This window comes from Lipophrys pholis (genome assembly GCF_963383615.2).
Source record: "Lipophrys pholis genome assembly, chromosome: 4".
NCBI classification, from domain to species: domain Eukaryota; kingdom Metazoa; phylum Chordata; class Actinopteri; order Blenniiformes; family Blenniidae; genus Lipophrys; species Lipophrys pholis.
Genome location: NC_137637.1, coordinates 35,544,893 through 35,568,122, shown reverse-complemented (window position 1 = coordinate 35,568,122; position 23,230 = coordinate 35,544,893). Strand labels below are relative to the sequence as shown.

The following is a 23,230-nucleotide window of genomic DNA, read 5'->3' as shown; positions in this document are numbered from 1 at the left end:
CCTCTCCGTCACATTCCGGACAGTCACAACAGATCCTGGCTGAATCTTGGGTTTGGGTGAGAAGTGCTGGAGGGGAGGAGAGAAAGGGCTCTTCCAGAGCAGCAGACTGAAATACCAGCAGCTTCCTTTAATTCTAGAACCAAGTTTAATCAGGAAAACACCAAGAAAGCTTGATAGACTAGATCAGGACAATAACTGCAGTTTGTCTGAACTCTGTTGATCTGCACTGAATCAATCTGTGGAACCAGCAGCTACTGTACTGATCAGATTCCTGTTCTTCCATTCAGTGCAGCAACCAGTACAAACAAAACCTCTGACGGGACGCCACACTAGAGAAGTGCTTCACTGTCCCACCCGTAGGCTGGGTGTGGTCCTCAGCCGGTCTCCATGTGGCTGCGGGTTCAACGCCGAGCTCAGGACAGCCTGACAGGAAGCCGCCGCTACACCCAACATGGCACAACGGGGCAAAACACGTGCAGCAAAGGAGAATTGAAACTCACAGCAGAGGAAGTGAAAACGCTTAAAAAAGGGAAACTGTTTCTCACATTAAGAAAGAAATGCAGCTATTGAGTTTTTAGATTCCAGGCCGGTGGAAATCAACTTCTACATGGAAGTTCTGATGGACAAAAACAAAATCCCCAATTATCTTTTTCTCTTCAAGCAGCAGGAGCGCCTGAGAGCTTCATGCAAATGAAGTGGGAGAGCTTTGAATGGGATTAATTTATGGACAAGAGTCATGAGCGGCACTGGAGCCAGTAGAGTTACTCCATTTTCTAATGTCAAACTCAGATAAAAGAACCAGCAAAGAGAAAAGAAGGTAAAGAAAAGAGTAAAGAGGGAGTGGAGTTCCACCTGCTCTTCCTCAAGATCATGGACCTTTGTTCTTTAGGCTTTATTTAGCCAGGAGAACCACATTGAGATTAATAATCTGCTTTACAAGGAGGGTCTCAGGGAACACACCCACACCCCCACCCCCCAGTATTTGAACCCTGTGAGGTGAGAGAGCTAACCACTGCACCACTGCTCCAGGAAGCAGACCACCGTACAACAAAACAAGTAGAACTAAAGCTGCTCACAATCAGCCCAGCCTTAATAATGGAATAATAACATAATATCCACCAATGGTGTCATAATAAACCACTTTAAATGTAATAAAGCCAAAAATGGGATAAGTGGCCTGTCGTGAAATAATATAGTTGAAATGTGTTTTACGTGATGAGCCGGTTGTTACATCATTAAAATAGTGTTGAATAAATCCTTAAAACCTTTTATAAAAGCAGACAGTAATATAATAGTACATAAATAGGGCAACATTTCAAACTCATTATAAGGTTGTCATATTCATTCACATTCGGTCAGTTGTCATTGGGTGTTTCTTTATTCTGAACCAGTAATAGAACATTCTTCTGCTATTGGCTTTATCACGTTTAAAGATCAGAATTATTATGATTTCAGCCATTAATACATCATCAGTTCAGACAAACTAACGTTTCAAGTGAACATGTATGTTTTTAGCGTTTTTACAGTGACTTTCAAAATAAAAGTACCAAAGAAGAACTATGTACTGTGGCCGTGGTGCACGGGCGCCGTGGTGCACGGGCGCCGTGGTGCACGGGCGCCGTGGTGCACGGGCGCAGTGGTGCACGGGCGCAGTGGTGCACGTCTGCCATCTACACAAACAAGAGCCTGAGTGTTTCCAGAAAGTTGTGTCTTCTCAGTTTACACCACGACACAGTTAGAAAATGGCTCCCAAGGTGGAACTTTTCAGTAACGCTCTATCCAAAACCAAGTGACATGGATCAAAAAGGATATTGATAACCAATACTCTGGAAAGATTTACAAAAGTATTGAATCTGAGGGCAAAACCATATTAATATGTTCCCATGCTGCTTTTGCATTTTAGGCACAAGGGGGCGCTCTCTGTATCATATTTACGATGCATCACTGGCGTCACCTGAAGTCTGACAGTTATTTTATATTGGGTTTCTATGATTTATTTGAACATGTGATGTTCTTTGCATTTCGATATGTTTTCCATCTGATTTCCTCCCGGTGGCGCCGACGTCCTCCTTCCAGAGACTTTCAGTTTTCATCAGGCTGGGTTTGACAAACATGTTTTTATACAAGTAACTTGGAGCGCTTCAACTGAAAAATAAATCTTTAAGTAATACGGTTTCCAATGTTGGAATTGACTGAATATAGTTGTAATTTGTAAACAGCGTGGATTCCAGTGAAGCGTCTGAGAGGCCCGACTGGGGAAGAATCATATGTGAAGATTGTTTTGGTTTCAGCTTCCAGAAGACCAACCAGGGAGCTGGTAAATGGATTATTTCATTGTTTTCTGTAACTGTTCTTGAAGCAGAAAAGCCTCATTAAAGTTAAACATGTCTTGAGGAGGCGTGTCCTGGCCAGTGGCCAGAGGCCACTAGCCACTGGCATTCGCATGTTATAAGCTGGCCACTGGCCACTGGCCAGCTTATAACATGCAGGGTTGACTTGCGTGCCGTCGCAGTGGGGAAACGGTGAAAGAATGTGACGCTGCAAATTCCTCCAGAACCAGTTTGAAAGAGAAAGCCAGCGACTGGAACGCAGCAGATGATATCCACCAAAGGTGTGTTTGGTTTCACTGTGTTGTTCATGTCAGGATGTAACCACAGTGTCGTACCGCCTGCAGGCCAAACGCTCGCTTCATTTCTAACTCATCTGGGAGTATGAGGCCGACGACCAAGAGGGGATCAGACCAACGGGACTTTACCTTCTTTACTCAAAGAACAGAGCTGCAGCCTGCTCACACCTTTTAATAGAACAGAGCCAACAATAAAGTGAACATTAACACAGAATGTAGTTTTTCTTGTGCCAAAAAGTAATTGTGGGGAAAAGACCAAAAATAACCAACGTAATAAAGTCCACCTGCCACACAAAGTGGAAACCAACACATTTAAATCTGGATAAAAGTTGGTCTACAATAAGAAAAGGCACCGTTATTTCAATCAAAATGATCCACTTCTTATTAGAACATCATCACATGATGCAGGTTCAAATAAATAAGCCACAATTCAAACATTGATTTCTTCTTTATGGTGAAAAATGTCGACACGGCGGTTCTCCGTCCCTAAAGGAAGGGATCTAAAACGTTCACCTCTCTCTGAAAGCTCAAACTCTTTTTATTTCAATATAAAACTACTTGCTGATCTGCAAAGAAAGCCCAAGAAAAAGCTTTTAAATATGATTCTCCATCAAAAACCTTTGTCCTACAACCAGAAGCTCCGTACCGTGAAGTTATGGATCCAAAAGGTTGTTCATATCTGTTCTAAGGTAAACTCTGAGACTAAAGTTCTGCTGTGGTCCTACACTGGGTGGTTGGTCTCCTCAGTCTTTGCTCGGGTTTCATTTGGCTCTGGTTGTTTTCCTTCCTCTGCTCTGTTCACAGATATGAGTAGAAACCAGCATCACGACAAACATCCAGTGTCAGATTAGAGACACTTCTCAGGATTGTGCTGCACGTTCTCACACATTATTCCACATCTCTGGAGCGATGGCATAAAGGTACACTGCCAACGTTATTCTGAGCTTCAGACAAAAGGGACATCCAGATCTGAACGGTGTCCATGTGAGCAGGACCGGTTTGACCCGGTTCTGCTCACCTGCACAACGTCCCTCCCTATCAAAGCCAAGAGGAAGAATTCATTCTGATCTAAAGGACACAAATAAACATCGCAAGTTTATCCAAGTCGCTGAAAAAGATTTTCAAAAGTAGACAGAAATGTGAGATAAGTCAACATTGTCTCAGGGAAACTTCTCAAAAACATCAAATCCATAAGCTGCTATCGACCATCTCTATTAGAATCCTCAAGTCTTTCCTACGTCAGCGCTAAAGGACTGTGTGAGACAAGAGCAGGTTGAAGGTTTGTTTAAGGTGGTGTTGGAGGAGCTCTGCTTCACCCACAGAAAGGAAGGAGGCAAGAAAGAGAGTGAGTGAGTGAGTGACCGAGTGAGTGAGTGAGTGACCGAGTGAGTGACCGAGTGACCGAGTGAGTGACCGAGTGAGTGACCGGGTGAGTGAGTGAGTGACCGAGTGAGTGACCGAGTGAGTGAGTGAGTGACCGAGTGAGTGACCGAGTGAGTGAGTGAGTAACCGAGTGAGTGACCGAGTGAGTGACCGAGTGAGTGAGTGAGTGAGTGAGTGACCGGGTGAGTGAGTGAGTGAGTGAGTGAGTGAGTGAGTGAGTGACCGGGTGAGTGAGTGAGTGACCGAGCGAGTGAGTGACCGGGTGAGTGAGTGAGTGACCGAGCGAGTGACCGAGCGAGTGAGTGAGTGACCGAGTGACCGAGTGACCGAGTGAGTGACCGGGTGAGTGACCGGGTGAGTGAGTGAGTGAGTGAGTGAGCGGGTGAGTGAGTGAGTGAGTGAGTGAGTGAGTGAGTGAGTGACCGGGTGAGTGAGTGAGTGAGTGACCGGGTGAGTGAGTGAGTGAGTGAGCGGGTGAGCGGGTGAGTGAGTGAGTGAGTGAGTGAGTGAGTGAGTGAGTGAGTGAGTGAGCGGAAGGTTGTGTCGGCACCAGGTTAATGGTTTGTTGAGTGACACTCGGTTTGATCCTTCATCTGAAAGACTTTGGTCTCTCCAGTCCTTTGAACCACAGAAGTCCAGACGCTTCCTCCCATCAGCTTCGTCTCCCAGTAGCTTCGTCTCCCATCAGCTTCGTCTCCCAGTAGCTTCGTCTCCCAGTAGCTTCGTCTCCCATCAGCTTCGTCTCCCATCAGCTTCGTCTCCCAGTAGCTTCGTCTCCCATCAGCTTCGTCTCCCATCAGCTTCGTCTCCCAGTAGCTTCGTCTCCCAGTAGCTTCGTCTCCCAGTAGCTTCCTCTCCCAGTAGCTTCGTCTCCCAGTAGCTTCGTCTCCCAGTAGCTTCGTCTCCCATCAGCTTCGTCTCCCAGTAGCTTCGTCTCCCATCAGCTTCGTCTCCCATCAGCTTCGTCTCCCAGTAGCTTCGTCTCCCATCAGCTTCGTCTCCCATCAGCTTCGTCTCCCATCAGCTTCGTCCGGAGCTCCAGGCTGCAGACGGCCTCTTAGTGGACAGTTCCAGTGTTCAATCATCCAGCAGCTGATTTCCACAGCCACACCTCCAGAGTTAAACTTCCTCAGCAAACCGCTCAGTCATTTGTTTCCTTCTCAAGAAATTCTGGTTTTGAAGCTTTTAGTCACTGTTTTGAGTCTTTACAGGAATATTTCTAGAGGCAGAAGCCAAAGTGTGTGTCCACATCTTTGGTTTGATTTTCTTCCTTTAATCTCCTGGAAATTGCTAAATGAGGTATTTCTGGTGTGGAGAAGAGGAAGCAACCAGCAGCTGATGTGCATGTGACTTTTCTTATTTCTGTATCTTTGCATCTCTTTTCTCCGCCGTCAGATTCAGACTAAAACTGGATTCAACTCTGCAACATCCCAAAATGTCAGAAACTGCAAATTCAGTGTACTACTAATTCTTTACCAAAAAACCCAAAGAAAGACGAGATTCAAAAAGAGGAATGTAGTTTCTACATCTGAACACCACCTATTCTTTTAACACTATCTATAAGGCATCTGCTTTAAGGAAACTTCACACTGTTTAACTTATTTATATTAGAAGCTTTTATCTCAGTTCACACTTCTATTAGGTTCATTATGTACGGAAGAGTTTTAGGGCCACTGAAGAAAAGAAAAAATTCGGAGGCAAAAAAAAAAAAAAAAAAAAAACTTTGTGGCCTCAAAAAAAGTCGAAAATGAAAGTCGAGATTTTTTTTTCACGGTGGAAAAAAAAGTCGGTCCGTCCACCTGCCAGCGGTGTGACTGCTTCCTCCTGATGCATCAGGCGGTTTGATGAAGTGATGAAAAGATGCTTCAGGACAGAATGGCTCTCATAAACACGGTCAGTTCTCATCAGTACCAGGACCAGAAGAGACGGAGCAGCTGCTGCCTGGTTCTGTAGAGGAACAGTTCTCATCAGAACCAGGACCAGAAGAGGCGGAGCAGCTGCTGCCTGGTTCTGTAGAGGAACAGTTCTCATCAGAACCAGGACCAGAAGAGACGGAGCAGCTGCTGCCTGGTTCTGTAGAGGAACAGTTCTCATCAGTACCAGGACCAGAAGAGACGGAGCAGCTGCTGCCTGGTTCTGTAGAGGAACAGTTCTCATCAGAACCAGGACCAGAAGAGACGGAGCAGCTGCTGCCTGGTTCTGTAGAGGAACAGTTCTCATCAGTACCAGGACCAGAAGAGACGGAGCAGCTGCTGCCTGGTTCTGTAGAGGAACAGTTCTCATCAGAACCAGGACCAGAAGAGACGGAGCAGCTGCTGCCTGGTTCTGTAGAGGAACAGTTCTCATCAGTACCAGGACCAGAAGAGACGGAGCAGCTGCTGCAGCTGCTGCAGCTGCTGCCTGGTTCTGTAGAGGAACAGTTCTCATCAGTACCAGGACCAGAAAAGACGGAGCAGCTGCTGCCTGGTTCTGTAGAGGAACAGTTCTCATCAGTACCAGGACCAGAAGAGACGGAGCAGCTGCTGCCTGGTTCTGTAGAGGAACAGTTCTCATCAGTACCAGGACCAGAAGAGACGGAGCAGCTGCTGCCTGGTTCTGTAGAGGAACAGTTCTCATCAGTACCAGGACCAGAAGAGACGGAGCAGCTGCTGCCTGGTTCTGTAGAGGAACAGTTCTCATCAGAACCAGGACCAGAAGAGGCGGAGCAGCTGCTGCCTGGTTCTGTAGAGGAACAGTTCTCATCAGTACCAGGACCAGAAGAGGCGGAGCAGCTGCTGCCTGGTTCTGTAGAGGAACAGTTCTCATCAGTACCAGGACCAGAAGAGGTGGAGCAGCTGCTGCCTGGTTCTGTAGAGGAACAGTTCTCATCAGTACCAGGACCAGAAGAGGCGGAGCAGCTGCTGCCTGGTTCTGTAGAGGAACAGTTCTCATCAGAACCAGGACCAGAAGAGGCGGAGCAGCTGCTGCCTGGTTCTGTAGAGGAACAGTTCTCATCAGAACCAGGACCAGAAGAGGCGGAGCAGCTGCTGCCTGGTTCCGTCGCGGAAGTTCGTCGAGTACGAAGAACAAAGACACGGATCCCGGGCTGCTTCTTTAAATGTTCTTATTAATCAAGGAAATCCTGTGTAAAATCACACGTCCATCAGCAGGAAGCAACCCGATATAGTCAGAATTAAGTGATTTAATGTGATTTCACATCTAAGAGCAAATGATGAGGGATGGATAGACGTCTCTCCGTGAAAATAAATTTATCTCGAATTTGATTTTCAACTTTTTCTGAGGCCATGAAAGGTTTTTTTTTTTTGCCTCCGAATTTTTTTTTTCTTCAGCGGCCCTAAAACTCTTCTGTACTGATGCCTTTAGTTTGGTGTTGAGACGTTTCTGTTTCCTTCTGTTCAGGCAGGAACACTCAGAAACAGGTTTCATCTTCAGGTCTACTAAGAGAAGACTTACAACTGGAATTCAGATAAAAATTGACTTAAAAGTTTTTCTAATTGAAAAAAATACATTTAGTTACTTTCACAAACTTCCTGCTCCATTGTTTTACAAATATTTGTTGTGTTTATATTTGGACTAATTATAGTACAAATTTGTCCAAGTTTCCTTAAATTTCAAGCCTCAAAAATGCTTTCATATTTGTACGTTAAATACTATATGTGGATTTTCTTGTTTAGGTGTGGAAGATTAAACAAGTTTTTATAGGCTTCTTTATTATAATTTATGGAAAATACATATCCAAGTAATGTTCATTCTTTTCTGGGGAGTAAAACAATCAGTTTGCTGACGTTTTGGTCTTTGAAAGCTCATAATTCAGATTCAGCATCTGACTGCTGGTTTCCTGGAACTATGGCGGCAGACAGTCAGAGCTTCTACGTTATATTGAGAAACTGGAATTGGAGTATTTCTCCACCTTTCCAAGGCGTTCAGTACGATCTTAGGTGGAACGCTGTACATGGCTCTAGTGATATTCATAAAATACTCTTTGCAGATGACATAAACACACGGATCAGCTTGAAAAGCTCCTGAATGAGCAACTTGATCAGGTAAATACTTGGTTTAAATGTATTAAAGACCTTTTATAGTATTTTCTGCTCAGTCATAAGTACAGTGATCAGCTCATGAATATAAAAGTAGATGGTATAGATATTAAAAAGTTGATCTAGTTAAAACGGTCTAGACTTGTAGACCTATTATTTAAATGAGACAGTTGCTCCCAATAGATGTACTCTGACACTGTGCAGATCTCTGTTTGAGCCTCACTTGGATTATTGGAACTTTATCTGGAACAATACATCCTCTACTTACACTACAAAACTTCTGATACTACAAAAGAAAGATAAGAATCATTTCATGGTCCAACAAATTCTCTCTTCAATAAATATGGTCTCTTCAAGCTTCCTGCAGTGAATCTTTATCACAACACATGGATCATGTATAATGTTAACAGGTCAAATACTAGATTACTGAACTCATTCCATTATACTCAGCCTCTCTAAAGCAACTAAAGAATCAACTACTGGAGAGTTGTTCAGGTGGTTTACATGTGGAGTAGTACTCTCAGGGTTAAAAGGTTTTCTCTCTGTACATGGATCAATTCATAGTATATGATTTACTGGTACATGGAGGGAAATGATGAGTCATTTATTGTCTTTTCTTTCTGAGTTTAGGAGCACACTGGCAGGGGAATGGGTTTATATATATATATATATATATATATATGCACAAATTAGTCCTCGTTTGTCACTACTGGCTAGTGATGTCTGAGGGACCTGGATTCTTGCTTAATGTCCAGCACAAGATGCACTGGGTGGTTCCGTTTGGACCCAATGGAGAGAACCTCTCAGGGACTGGAAGCCTCCTGGATGAATCCCGTTTCTATCAAGACGCCGATCTCAGCAGCTACGATCACAAAGGGACTGAAGCAGGAATTTGAGCTGAAAGTGAGTCGGTCACCAGCACTTTCATTGATAAGACTGAAAGCAGCATCGTTTCAGAAAAGATTCAGCCGGCCACGTTTAGAAACCATCATCGTACATGTTGAACCAAGGAAACGCTGAGCATCAGTGTAGTTCACATGCCAGGCCACTAGTTGGTGCCGTTTGTTGTAATACTGCCAACCGTGCATGCACGACAAACACTGACGCTTGTTTAAACTGGTTTTCAACATATAGGATGTGTGTCTCTACGTATGCAGATGATGAAGTAGTACATGGTAGTGAAAGTTCTCAAATACTCCGTTGGTACTGTTTATCTGCAGAAGAAAACCAGAGCGGTTTGTACCTGTACCAGAGCACGCATGTCTAAAAGTTGCCGTGTAGAAGCCGTTTTCATAAAGTTGACATTACAGCGCCTCCCAAGGCCGTTAGAAGGTTAGAAGAATAAAGAATCGCTGGAGCTTCATGTGAACTTTCCCTCTTTAAACTCTGGAGAAACAAAACAACAAACCACACTACAACAAACAAGAGGCACTTTTGGAAATTTGCACGTTGGGGCCATATTGAGCGACTTTTCAGAAAGCTCTCGTAACTCCGTCTGAACATACGACTGACTGCAGTTTGGTGTTTTGGTGGTTATTTGGTTGGAGGTTTTACGTGAAAGTACACATTGTTCTTACTCTTCTAAACAAGCAGTGGATTCTTTACTGCTCCATCTCTTCCTCCGTCTCTTCCCTCCGTCTCTTCCTCCGTCTCTTCCCTCCGTCTCTTCCTCCTTCTCTTCCCTCCTTCTCTTCCCTCCTTCTCTTCCCTCCTTCTCTTCCCTCCTTCTCTTCCCTCCTTCTCTCCCTCCATCTCTTCCCTCCTTCCAGCAGCAACATCAGCCCAGAAGAAGTGAGTAACATTTACACCAGAGGTGTGTGAGTGAGTGTGTTTCACCTGAGGCTACCGATCTTCCTGTCAGCAGTGAGACGTCTCAGACACACCCTACCATCAGGAACCATGTGGTGGTTCCACCTCTGGAGTCGTAGTTTCTTTCTTCAATACCCCCTGAATGTGTGGCGCAGCCTGCTGCTGCAGCTTAAGTTATGTTTGGAGTAGTTGTAGGGACGGATGGAAATGAATGAGGACTGTCGGGTCTGAGACCTTCTAAAGCAATAAAACAAAGTGCAGCTTTGCTATATTCCCTTTCCAGCACACTGTATTGATTTACTTTCATTTTCTGCAGTCTACTACCTACCCCCCCTTGCCCCCCCTCCTGCCCCAGGCCAACCTTTAAATATGTCTGTTGTAAAATGACTTCCTTGTACCAGTGATGCCCAGTCATTAACATCATGTGAGGTGGGTGGTCCTCATTCAACTCCAGAAAGAAGGAGATCAGGTACCAACACAGCTTTATGTTTGCTTGTTCCTTCTGGACCAACCAAACCCATTTCAGACATCTGACCAGAACATTCCTCTTTTGGGAACAAACGTCTCGCTGTCGTTAGCGGCAGCCATCTTGTTGCTGTGTGTGCATTTTTGTGACAGAAGCAAGGGGGCGCTACCGAGCTATGGAAGCTCGAGGGGAAAGATGGTGCACCGTGGCAAGAGAAAAAAAACTACAATTTCTTATTTTTAAAATCATTCGCAGCAAAAAACTTGAATTAATCTAAAAATCCAAAAGGTCGCCCAGGCCTAAGTTCCACCATTTTCACTTCAGAAATGTTTTGCATTTACATGGTAACAGTTAACACTTAGCTAATGCTAAGACAGCCATTACAGATGACACTCACACAGTCACACACACACAGTCACACACACACTCACACACACTCACACACACTCACACACACATTCATATTCAAATTCTTGTGAGGCAGCAAGCTGCACCAGGGGGAAACCCAGCAGGGGGGAAAGACAGGAGAGGACGAGGTGAATGAAGGTAGAGGACGGAGAGAGTGAAGGAAGGCTGGAGGGGCAGATGGCAGCGAGTGCTGGAGTGTGGAAGGTCGATGCCTCATAATGTCACTCCTTATATAGCAGAGACAGAAATCAATAAGCTGTCTGTGTCTCTCCAGCTGAGCTCAAAGTCCATGAAGCTGCTGCAGGACAAATATTCTACTGAGCTGCTGTGAATGTCTACAGAGGACACACAATGTGGGACGATGTCCTAAAAACATCCAGATTTAGGGTTGAACTGGGTTTGTTCCTCTGAACAAAATAAAACAGGGATTTTCCATCAAAGTGTTTCAACTTGAACAAAGTGCCGCTATGTGAAGATTTCCTGCTGAATTAACCTTCACCTAAACAGCACTTCTTTATTTACCCCTTCACCAGAACACTGTCGGCCAGCAGGCCCTTCACACTCCAGGGAGGTGGGGAACAAACCTTTGAATTCAATCATCTGCCCTTCCAAGAGAAATGAAAAAAGACCCTTGTCTGGTCCACTTTGAGTTCAGGATCAGACCAAAGACCAGGAACCAAACTCCTCCTGGTCAGCGGCTGTGACTTCCATCACGATGCTTCATAATGTGGAGAGCAGAGAACTGCTCAACAGCCTGAAGGTGTCCAGGCATCTGCAGAGATTCTTCCATCGGGTCTGGAGACAAGACCGAATTCAAACTTCAATCTCAACCATCAACCCTCTTTCAAGCTTAGTCTGCAGGAGTGGGTCCAATGTTGGTGTTCCACCAAGGTTGAGACGGGTCAAACTAAAAGAGGCGGAGAGCAGGAACCCTGATCTTTAGGCCCCGACCCTGTCCTGAACAGTACAAACCTCTTTAGTGGACGTCCATCCCAAACCTTTGGCAAAAGAATCCATTTTACTAGTAATTCTCCTCAGGAGAGAGTAGAACGTTCAGAATGAGCAGGTTCTGCTGGTAATTAGTACCAAAGTGCTGGTAAATGAGAAGAATGGGATGTTCAAACTCTGTCAATGGAAAAACCCTCCGCACTGTCTTCTAATGTCTTCTAATGTCTTCTGATGTCTTCTGATGTCCTAACAGTTAGGAAACTCCTCATTTAAAGTCATGTATAAAAATATGTGCCAACTCCTATTTAGAAAGCACTTTCAATCACTGAGCAGGTTATTTATTGATGTAATTGAATCTCCAGGAAGCAGATCATTAACTCGGCCATATAAACCACAATAAATTAGAAAAACTGATTCAGCCAATTGACCAACCTTCATGTCTGAAAGCTTTTAGTACAGCAGCAGTACTGAAGAACCTTTGATGTTTTTATGAGTTTTAATCACTAGTGTTTCTATTTGTATTACCTTTACCTGTATGATTTGTCACTCCTCTGAACGACGAGGGAAAAACACCCAGTGTGTCACTATTTGTTCAACTCTGATGGTGAAACAACTTTGCCATTTGCGACACTTCACATCTGATCTGCATTGGGTAATATCCTGTTCTGGCTGTATTGTTCTGGGAAGTTCTGCATTTCTACAGTTTCATTTAGCTTTTTTATCCAAAGAGAGAACCGGAGGAGCCCCACCCTTACGTTCTCAGACCAGTCATTCACCAAGACGACAGTCTTTCTATTGGTTCTTCTCTCTGACTGATCCCGTTTCCACCGGCTGGAAAGTAAACATCAGTCAATCATTTCATTAGTTAATCACATACTTTGTGGGAATTAATCATGATTAATCGCCTTTGCTATCACATTTAATACTTGTTATTTTAATATTGTGAGAACTAGAAATAGGTCCTATATTGTGCAGCCCTGATTAAAAGGAATAATATTTTCAATCAGACACGTGCATCTACACAGTAAATAGAAGTGCTTATGCATACACACATACAAACCACACACACTAATGACCAGCCTCATAAAATTAACCTGGTTGACCAATGGTCGAATCAGTAGGTTAAAAGAGTGGGTGAAATGGACCAATGGAGACTGAAATAAACACTGAATAGAAATGAAGCAAGTTCCTAACCAGAAGTTTACTGGTTCCAACGCCCACCGTCAGTCCATGACAAAAGGCCCTGAGGGCGTGCAGAATGAACCCTGGGTCAAGTCCGAGGTGTGGATTACTGATACCACTTTAGAAGGAGCAGTATTTTCTCAAAATGTTTAAAGGAAACAAGTACAACAGAAGTAAAACCTTGCTTGAAGAAACAAAAGACAGACAAACGTCCAGGCAAAGAAATGTGTATATAACAAAGTACACCTAAAAGCTTTAAAATATTGATAATATATCTCAGTCACGTGGCGATTAAACTCTTCACCTCCACTCTAAATTCTTGGTCAATTCAGAAAATGACCTAGAATCTGCAGCGGCCCTCGGGTTTGTTCAGAACCGCAGCTCCTGGCATGAGACATGAGGACGGTGCCCGAGGACAAGTTTCTCCTCAACGCCAACGCTCTGCTTCATGAGACATGACTGTGTGTGTGTGTGTGTGTGTGTGTGTGTGTGTGTGTGTGTGTGTGTGTGTGTGTGTGTGTGTGTGTGTGTGTGTGTGTGGCAGATGGCAGGAGTGCCCTCACACACACACACACACTGCAAGTTCCATCACGTTTCCAGCACAATGTTTTAAATATGTAAGAACAGCCTCATCCCCTCGCTCTTCTTCTCCCTCGCTCTTCTTCTCCCTCGCTCTTCGTCTCCCTCGCTCTTCGTCTCCCTCGCTCTTCGTCTCCCAGCGAGCGGCCAGGTAAGGACAGTGACCTTCCCAAGGAGAGGCTGTGTGAATCTCCACGGTAGGAGTGAGAGATTGTGTCGGACGTTGTTCAGGAACAAGCCATCTAATGTGATCAGTAATTACTGAACACAGCCGACGAGTGAGTCATCTGAAGATGCCCTCTTACACAATGTTCCTGGAGTTGGTGGGACTGACTCATCAGCTGTGGTTTGATAAGTCATTTTCTTCTCCTTGGAATTCTTTGAATAAAAGTCACATGACGTCCAGACCTGTCAGGTGAGCCAGTACCAACAGTATTCCTTTCTCCACTTTATGATGATTACTGGGTTGTTCTTATCTTTTAGAACACCACCGTGACAACCCTCTACCCAGTTCTCGTCAGCCCCGCCTCATCCACACAAGAGTTGTAGGAAAGATTGAGGATCAATGTCCTCTGCAACTTCCTCTAGTCTTTTCTGGGGACATCAACAAAATGTTCCCGGGCCAACCGGGAGATTTAATGAGTCCAGAGGGTCGTGAAAGCAAATTAAAGCCCCAATATGATACCGGGCCTCGTGCAAAGAACCACTTTGACAAGCAATTTGGCTCTTCTTGGTGACCTTTGAACAAAAGTCATATGATGTTCAGACCTGCCCCAATCAAGTCCAGACAGAATTCCTGCAGCTTCTTTATTACGATTAGAATCAGGAAGTACAGCAGCTAAAGCAGACTGGGTTCGATCATCATCGTCATGGTTTGAACAACCAACTGAAATGTTCCTGTTTATTTTAATAGCTGAAGTCTAACATCCACCCATTCATCCATCGTTGCAGTGATTTGATCCACATCGGGTTGCAGTGGCAGCCTGGAAGTAGGAAGCTGAAGCAATCTGGGTCCTTGCAACCGTCCCCTTGAGGCCAAGAAGTGTTCCCAGGCCAAACGAGATCAAATCCCTCATTCAGGTCACGAGCTAACCCTGAGCTGTGGAGGTGGGACTGGGCCTCGTGCAACAAACAACTTGGTCATTATGTTCTTCCATCAAACCTCCCTGGATGTTCAAACAGGCCACATTCAGTTAGTGTTTCTGTTTCCATTTTATCTGGACGACAATCAGAAAGTACAACTGGGACTCTTCCAAAGTGGACTTTGGAGTTCTTCTTAAATGTCAAATGTAGAAACTGCTCACCCCGTCATGAAGGATTCCACTTTTAAAGAAAACTCATTTTGTTGTGTATCACCAGAATCTTTCAGCCTGACACAAGGTCAATGTTTGCAGGAAATGGTGGTAAAATAGACCAACTGGTATTTTACCCCAGTCCGACCGAGCGGCGGCATCGCTGTACCCATTGGTCAGACCTCTGCTCCCATCGCCCTGAAATACTAAAATACTGAGGTGTCTGAAGGAAATCTGTGTCTTTGACCAAAAAATTATCATGATTTAAAAAAAAAAAAAACCAACAACCTGGAAATCTCTATAATGTATTTCAGGTTTCCATGGGAAGAGTGGACGTTCTTAAGGTGCTGGAATTCCAGGTTTGAACTTGAAGATGTTGGAGAAGATTTCAAAATGCCACAGCAGCAACATGTTAGTATCAAGACTATTTCTATTCTACTTCAACACAGTACTGCAAGTGGGTATGAAGAATATCAAGAAAAGTTTGCCTGGATTTTTCATGACTGTGACCACCTGGAACACTGTAATCAAGTTCTTCTAAAGAAGTCATTTCAAGTCTGGAATTCTGATTCCCTGGAAAAGGTGAAGACGTCAGGAGACTCCCCACTTCGTACGGCTTCTCTTACCAAACTGAGTGAGGACATCTGGTCCTCTGGTTCTGTGGAAATACTGGGATGCAAACTGTACACTATACTTATAAGGCCTTAAGAGTCCAAGGAACAGGTCAGAACAAATGGTAAATAATCTTTGAGCCGTTTTATGGATAAAAGAAAAACAGAAAAATGGTTTGTTCGTCATTGTCTTACTGGAAAAATCAAACAATCTTCACAGTGGAGAAGCTCTGACCTTGAAAAACAGAATATTTTCCTTGAAAACGCAGGAAAGCAAATGTTTGATCAATAAAACAGATGTCAGCTGATGTCATTAGTTTCAGGAGGAGTTCTGATTCAACGTGTTGCAGCAAGAAGAGCAGCTGCTAGTTAAATACCAAATGCTCCAGTCATCTCAAACTCAACCAGATGCTTGTTGGCAAGTTACTAATCCTGCTTGAGTATAACTCAGCTGTACAGAAATACCTCCTGCTGGTTGACTAGATACAGAGACACGGTTTGGGGGGGGGGGGGGGGGGTCCAACCCAGTCGTGCCGACGGGTGTCGTTGGGAAAGCGCTCAGAGAAAACACTGGAACAGGGGGCTCCGGGGGTTCTGGGGGGGCTCCGGGGGTTCTGGGGGGCTCCGGGGGGCTCCGGGGGTTCTGGGGGGTTCTGGGGGGCTCCAGGGGCCTCTGGGGAGGATATTGGCAGGATCTTTTGGACAAAAAAAGATGCGACTGGAAATAAGAGGCTGCCAACAACCAACATGTGAGAGCAGAGAAGAGCAGAGGCTGGTGAGATCCAGCTCCGTCAGTTTGACCCCATCAGCAGCACCTACACCCAGACGGCCAGCATCCACCCTCCGGTCAGAGTTCACTCACTCATTCCTGTCGTTGCCTTATATCCATCTTCTGTTTTGAGCACCTCGTCGATGGAGCTGGAGGCGAAGGCTTTCAAAACACACCGGAGGACTGTGGGAGTTCTGGAAGGAGGTCCAGAGGTCCAGAGGTACTGAGTGAAGACCGTCCCCTCATGTCGGTCAACACCTCCTCAAACAAAATGCAGCTACAAGACAGGAGGTTTATCAATCATGATCTAGTCTACATTTTAAAAAGCTGCAGTCCAGGAGGATGTGATTAAATGTTCATTTCATGTGGACCCGGGCTAACCCTAACCCTGACCCTAACCCTGACCCTGACCCTAACCCTAACCCGGGCTAACCCTAACCCTGACCCTGACCCTAACCCCTAACCCTGACCCTGACCCTGACCCTGACCCGGGCTAATCCTAACCCTGACCCTAACCCTGACCGCCTGACCGTCTGTCGTCCCGTTAGACAAACGACTGAACAGCGAAACGCTTCAGCTCCGATACGAAAGGTGGAGAATAAGGTGAGCGTCCAGGAGAATCACCATCGACGACACGTCAGGAAGTTTACTGATCACAACCACGGTCTTTAGTTTCAGCTGCTTCCTCTTTACTTCTTTAACTTCTTTGTCAGGATTAGGAGCAGAACAGCGTGAACGTGAACGTTTTTAATCATTTTAATCCACTGTCAGTCCAACTTGGAAAACTAGCTAGCATGTTTACGATGCTTCTAAATGAGTTTCAGTTCTCCTTTCCACTTCCTGTCAAGTAAAAACACCTCCTTTAAACTTCCTGTCAAGTAAAAACACCTCCTTTCAACTTCCTGTCAAGTAAAAACACCTCGTTTCCACGTTTGTGTTTCAGAAAAGTTTCACATTAACAAGGCAACATTTTGAAAACGGTTGTGAAAAACGACTAGTGGACAGACCACCAAGTTGGATTGTTATTACGGTGACTGTCAAAATAAAAGTACTCCGGTGGATCGTTATCACCGTAATAACAATCCAAGTCCAGGAGAACCCGGACTGGCAGTCCTGACACCACGGAGGAAAGATTGTTCCGCCTGGCTCTACTGAGCATGTGCAGAACTACTATTCCCGACAGCCGTGGTGCACAGTAGCAGCGTTTCCATGGAGACGGAAGATCTTCAAAAAGTTCCACCTTGGGAGCCCTTTTCAAAAAGTTGTGTTTTCAGAGGCTCCAGGAATAGTTGCCGTGTAAACGGACACTCAAAACTCTACGGAGGTTTTGCGCCGTCAAGTAACCGGGTCTTAATCTTCATCGAGGAAGACCGCGGCCCAGGCCCACGCCTGATTGGATGAAAAGGAAGAATCACATCTCAGTCACCTGCCATCTCTTCTTTGGCCGCGATGTTCGTCCAGTGACCAGAACACAACATGCAGCTGTACTTCTGACCCACATACGTCCATTCAAATACTACTTTCTTAAAGTACTTTAGAAAATAAAACGGGAGGAAAAGAAGAACATGTTTAGTTTGATGAGCTCAGAAACGACTAGTGCAGACAAATCCAACGTGAATCAACCAGCTCCTCTAAAGAGATTATCACCATACAACACTAGTGAACAGAAAACTTGGATGAGGAAGAGAAAGTAGTGAGAAATACACTCTAAAACGCAAACAAGTTTAAAATAAGAGAGCAAAGTCCTGATGTGACGTATGAGGACGACTAAAGTTTATTTAAAATGAATTATTACCTCCAAACTGTTCAAATCAACATTTTAACTGATTTCAACACGAGGAAACTTTTAGTAAAAAACAACTGGACTGTTCCCAAATATCGTGAAAAACACAAATGAAGTGATTTGATTTATTGAGCTGAAGCCAGAGTATTAACAGGATTAGTTACTTTCACACGAGTGTATTTTGTTGCCATGATGTGACTTCGCCTGTAAACCGTTCATTTTAATGGTTAAAGCAGTTAAAACATAACAACTCAGCTAAAACGGGTCCAGAACTAAAGAAATGCAGTAAAGAAGAGCGAAACCTACTGGGAGTACGTGAGAGGAAAACCTAAAACGCTCCAAATGAAAAATATTTCATAATAAATATTCAATGCAAAACTTAGATTTCCTTTAATTTAACATGAATTATCTATTAATTTTAGGCCTCATGACATCATATGTGCTTCATTACTGTGGAAATATCGACGGCGGAAAGCTTGAAATACTTTGATCCTGAGAGGAAGTGAAGTACACAAGAAGCATCCCAAAGTGTTTAAACTAAAAAACAGAGACGCTGATATTTTGGCTCCAACGTGCAACAGATTGATGTTTCTGCAGGAGCAGCAGAGTTAATGTCCCACACTGGATTATAATCCCTCTGAATGTTCAGTGTGTGAACGCTGCACTTTTTACAAGACCAACATAAAGAGTGTCAAACCTGCTGACTCGGCTAAAACGGATCAAACCAGGAAAGATTCAATGGAGACGTCCAACAGAAGAGACGACTGTCCGGGGACGAGCTGTGGTGATACAAAGGTGAGTTACTGCTGTTTCTCACCATCAGATCCTTTCATTGAAATCAACTAAAGCCCCCGAACTCCTTGGTAACGTTCACTACTGTTCACTACGGTTCACCACCGTTCACTACCGTTCACTACGGTTCACCACCGTTCACCACGGTTCACCACGGTTCACTTCAGCCGGGATCATGAAGGTCGGATGAGTGGAACTCATTTAAAAAGGTTTGGAACAAAACTGAGAAGCTTCTTTAAATGCAAAGACAGGATTTATTTTACAGGATAAAACTCTAAATTCTGAGTTATAATATGACGGTTGGTGGCAGAAATACTGAATCTGATCAGATCGGGACTGAAGATGGAAAATAAAAACTGTGGAAAAGAAAACGTGAATAAAATCCCAGAAGTTAAATGTTTTGAGGAGATTTCAGTTCATTTTACACACAAATCTGATCAAAAGGCCTAAAAAATGGATTCTAACTGAAAGATTCATACAGAGGAGGATTAATCAGAGATAATCCCAGGACCCTAACCCTAATCCCAGTTCATTCTACTGATAAGAAAACTTCACAACAAACTAATTATACTAATTCTAAATCTGCAGAGACATTAAAGATGATTTATTGTGATAAGAGTGAAAAATAAAGCCGAAAAGACTTGAAAAGAGAAGAAACAGGCTGAAGTGTTGGTTGGAAGAAGATTCAGGCTCATTTAGCAGATTAACTTCCTTTAAAACAAACTAATTATACCTCAAACTACTTCAGTACGTAATGTGCTGGAAACGGGCTTTACTGGAGGAAACAAACTAATAATCTAATAATCTAATAATCTACTAATCTAATGTGAGGATAAGAATGTTAACATGTGAAGAAACAGGCTGGAAATTAAAAATGACCTTGTACACAATGAAAGTACAACAAGCTCCTGTGCAGTACTAAAATACCTTTATAGGTACTAATTACCCTTTAAAGACGTTCCCGGGAGAAAAGCGGACTAATGAACCTGGCGGAAGGAAACAGTCCGTCAGACATGAAGTGTGAACGCGGTTCTTGTCACTAGAAAAGGTGAATTAAAGCGTTTCGCTCACCTTCATGTCGGTCATGACGAGCTGGAACAGCCCCCCCAGGGCGCTGCATTCCTTCTCCACTCCCGCATCCATTTTCCAGCCGCTCGGAACTCAGAACCCTGGAAAAGGTTTGGAAAGCTGCTCCTCGGTCCCGGAACCCCGCGGAACGAAGACGAACCTCCACACAAGTTGGCAAATCCGCCACAAGTTTCCTGAGGAGCGGCGGGGACTCGCTGGAACTCCCGGGGGGGGGGGGGGGGGGGGGGAAGAGTCCGCTCTGCGGCCGCCAAACACGTCGCGCAGCCCGGCTGGAGAGGCTCCGGTCAGCCGGTGCTTCCCGCCGGCCAGCTGGAGAAACGTCCCGGGAACCAGCGCATCCTGCCCGGGTCCCGCTGGAGACTGTGTGCGGGAGACAGAGGGCCGCTTTTAAAGTAGTTCCGCTCCAGGCGGAGGCGGAGGCGGAGGAAGCTGGGCTCACTGCGGCGGAGAGCCGCTTAGCTTCAACCGCGCGAGACCGAAGAGTGTGTCCGCTGGAAAACTCACACTCACGCTCACACTCACACTCCCAGTCACACTCACACTCCCAGAGGTTAGCCCGGATTATACAAACATAAAGAGGAAGAGGAAGAGGAAGATGAAGCCGCTCCAGCCGGTTGGTTCCTTCAGGAGAAACTTGACGATGTTTGGAAGCCGAGTTCCAGACCTCGAGCCCGAAATCCGTGCGTCAAGAGCGGGAAACGATTTCGGCTGCGTCCGGTCAGGACTTCCACAATAAGAGAGCCTTGAACACAAGGATGGATTGAAACATTTTTATTTATTTATTTATTGTTTTTTCATTGTGGGACCCCTACCCCTGTTTTAGAGAGGGTAAACCTCCAGAACTCTTGGTGACACTTTGCTCAGCCGTCAGGTGAAAGATGGGATCATTTGGAGGAATCACACATGTGACTGGAAAAATGGCTCAACAGCGCCACCTGGGAAAGTTGAAGAATTCCGCCCCCGGATCTATTTCACCGAGAGCTACGAAAGTCGTCACACATATGTAACAGGCATGGAACGGACAGCTCAACAGGAAGTCTGCTATTCTGAATACAGATTAGATTAGGGCAGAGTTTGGGGCAAATTGAATTTTCCAGAGAGAACTAGTCCGAGGGGGTAATTCCTAATGACCTGGAAATTGAGGTAGCTGTCCTGGAGAACAACGTTTAACCACATTTCCATTCAAGTTTAAAGAATCGTAGCGTTTGTTCGTCTTATTTTACCATCACTGCTGCTAACAGCTGGTGGCAGAAGTCACCAGTTAACAGGGGCACCAGTGGAACCGAAACACCGCACAGTGAAGCACCATCGTAATGATCCACATTTTGTAATATTATTAATAAACATATAGAAATATATACTATTTCATTTGCTTTTCCTGCGTCTCCACTGACTGAAGTTGTGGAACCCAAACCACCGGTTACATTTTCCTCCTCCTCTCCCATGAGGTACCTAGCTCTGAGGAAAGGTCTCAGTAGGCGGAGCTACAACGCAGCCGTTTGCTGATTGGTCAGTGACCATCGTCACTCTCGACTTGCCCTCAATATTTAAATATTTCACCACCGTAAACCCTCCTGTTGTTTACATACGCCGCTTTGTGCTCATTGGTCGTTTTGTTAACTGGTTTATTGAAACGTTGGCGCTCCACTGCCCCCTGGTGTTCAGACGAGGTGCAGACGCTCCTCTCAGTGACAGGAGGGGCGGAGCTTCAGCAGGAGCTGGACGCTGCTGTTCACAAGGAGAAATTTAATCTGTGTGACGGAGAAAGGAGGCTCAAGGCTTTTACTGTGACAGTCGTCCACCACGTGATGTGATGTGATGATTTGTTTGATTTTATTCCAGATAAGGGGAAGATAAAGGAAAACACGGTTTGGAAAACACGGTTTTTGAACACATTCATCTCTTTGAATTATATTCAAAATAAGCTTTTGTTGTTGAAGCTGCTCAGCTTCCGGTTTGCTGTAGCTTCCTCGAGCTTGACGCTGCCGCGTGTCAGTGAGCGCTGGAGGTTTGTTTTGTTGTGCGTTCAAAACGAGGCGGTCCGGGGGGGGCGGAGCTTCATCATTGTGGCCAGAGGAAAGTCCACACTTTACGGGGGGGGGGGGGCGGGGGGGGGTTGTGGTTAGTACTGTAAAGCAGGCTCCTGGTTCAGGTCTGGGTGGAGTTTCCATGTTCTCCTTGTGCAGGAAAGATTTCAACTGAAAACGATGTGAATCTCAGACCTTTTTTACAAAACGTTTGAACTGAAACGTCCTTTTGCAGTTTCAGTTCAGAAAATTTTCACGGCAACGTTTTGAAAACAAAGTCCGTTCACACGTTCACAGCAGAAACACTGAAAACAATGTCGTTTTTATGTTGGGCCACTAGTTGGTGCTGTTGGTTGTTTTAGTACTGAAAGCACACACACACTCACACTCACACTCACACTCACACTCACACTCACACACACACACTCATACTCACACACACACACACACACACACACACACACACACACACACACACACTCACACACACACTCACTCACACTCACACTCACACTCACACACACACTCACACTCACACTCACACTCACACACACACACACACTCACACTCACACTCACACTCACACTCACACTCACACACACACACACACACACACACACATACACACACACACACACACACACACACACACACCCAGTAGAGAACAATGAGCTCTCATCATTAACAACAGGAGAACATGGACAGACCACCAAACTGGATTGTTATTATGGTGACTGTCACAATAAAACCACCAAACTGGATTGTTATTATGGTGACTGTCAAAATAAAACTACCAAACTGGATTGTTATTATGGTGACTGTCAAAATAAAACTACCAAACTGGATTGTTATTATGGTGACTGTCAAAATAAAACTACCAAACTGGATTGTTATTATGGTGACTGTCAAAATAAAACTACCAAACTGGATTGTTATTATGGTGACTGTCAAAATAAAACTACCAAACTGGATTGTTATTATGGTGACTGTCAAAATAAAACTACCAAACTGGATTGTTATTATGGTGACTGTCAAAATAAAACTACCAAACTGGATTGTTATTATGGTGACTGTCAAAATAAAACTACCAAGCTGGATTGTTATTATGGTGACTGTCAAAATAAAACTACCAAACTGGATTGTTATTATGGTGACTGTCAAAATAAAACTACCAAACTGGATTGTTATTATGGTGACTGTCAAAATAAAACTACCAAACTGGATTGTTATTATGGTGACTGTCAAAATAAAACTACCAAACTGGATTGTTATTATGGTGACTGTCAAAATAAAACTACCAAACTGGATTGTTATTATGGTGACTGTCAAAATAAAACTACCAAACTGGATTGTTATTATGGTGACTGTCAAAATAAAACTACCAAACTGGATTGTTATTATGGTGACTGTCAAAATAAAACTACCAAAC

At 44.5% G+C, this 23,230-nt stretch overlaps 1 protein-coding gene across 2 annotated transcripts in view; it reads right to left on the bottom strand.

Moving 5' to 3' along the window:
• mtss1 (MTSS I-BAR domain containing 1) overlaps positions 1–20,447 on the bottom strand; it is a 58,429-nt gene extending 37,982 nt beyond the window's left edge. For both annotated transcript variants that reach the window (XM_080461574.1, XM_080461575.1), the window contains exon 1: positions 19,757–20,447. In XM_080461574.1, coding sequence (XP_080317700.1) covers positions 19,757–19,828 — 72 coding nt within the window. In that variant the 5' untranslated portion in view covers positions 19,829–20,447. The remainder of the gene's footprint in view (positions 1–19,756) is intronic.
• Between the last annotated feature and the right edge of the window lie 2,783 nt (positions 20,448–23,230).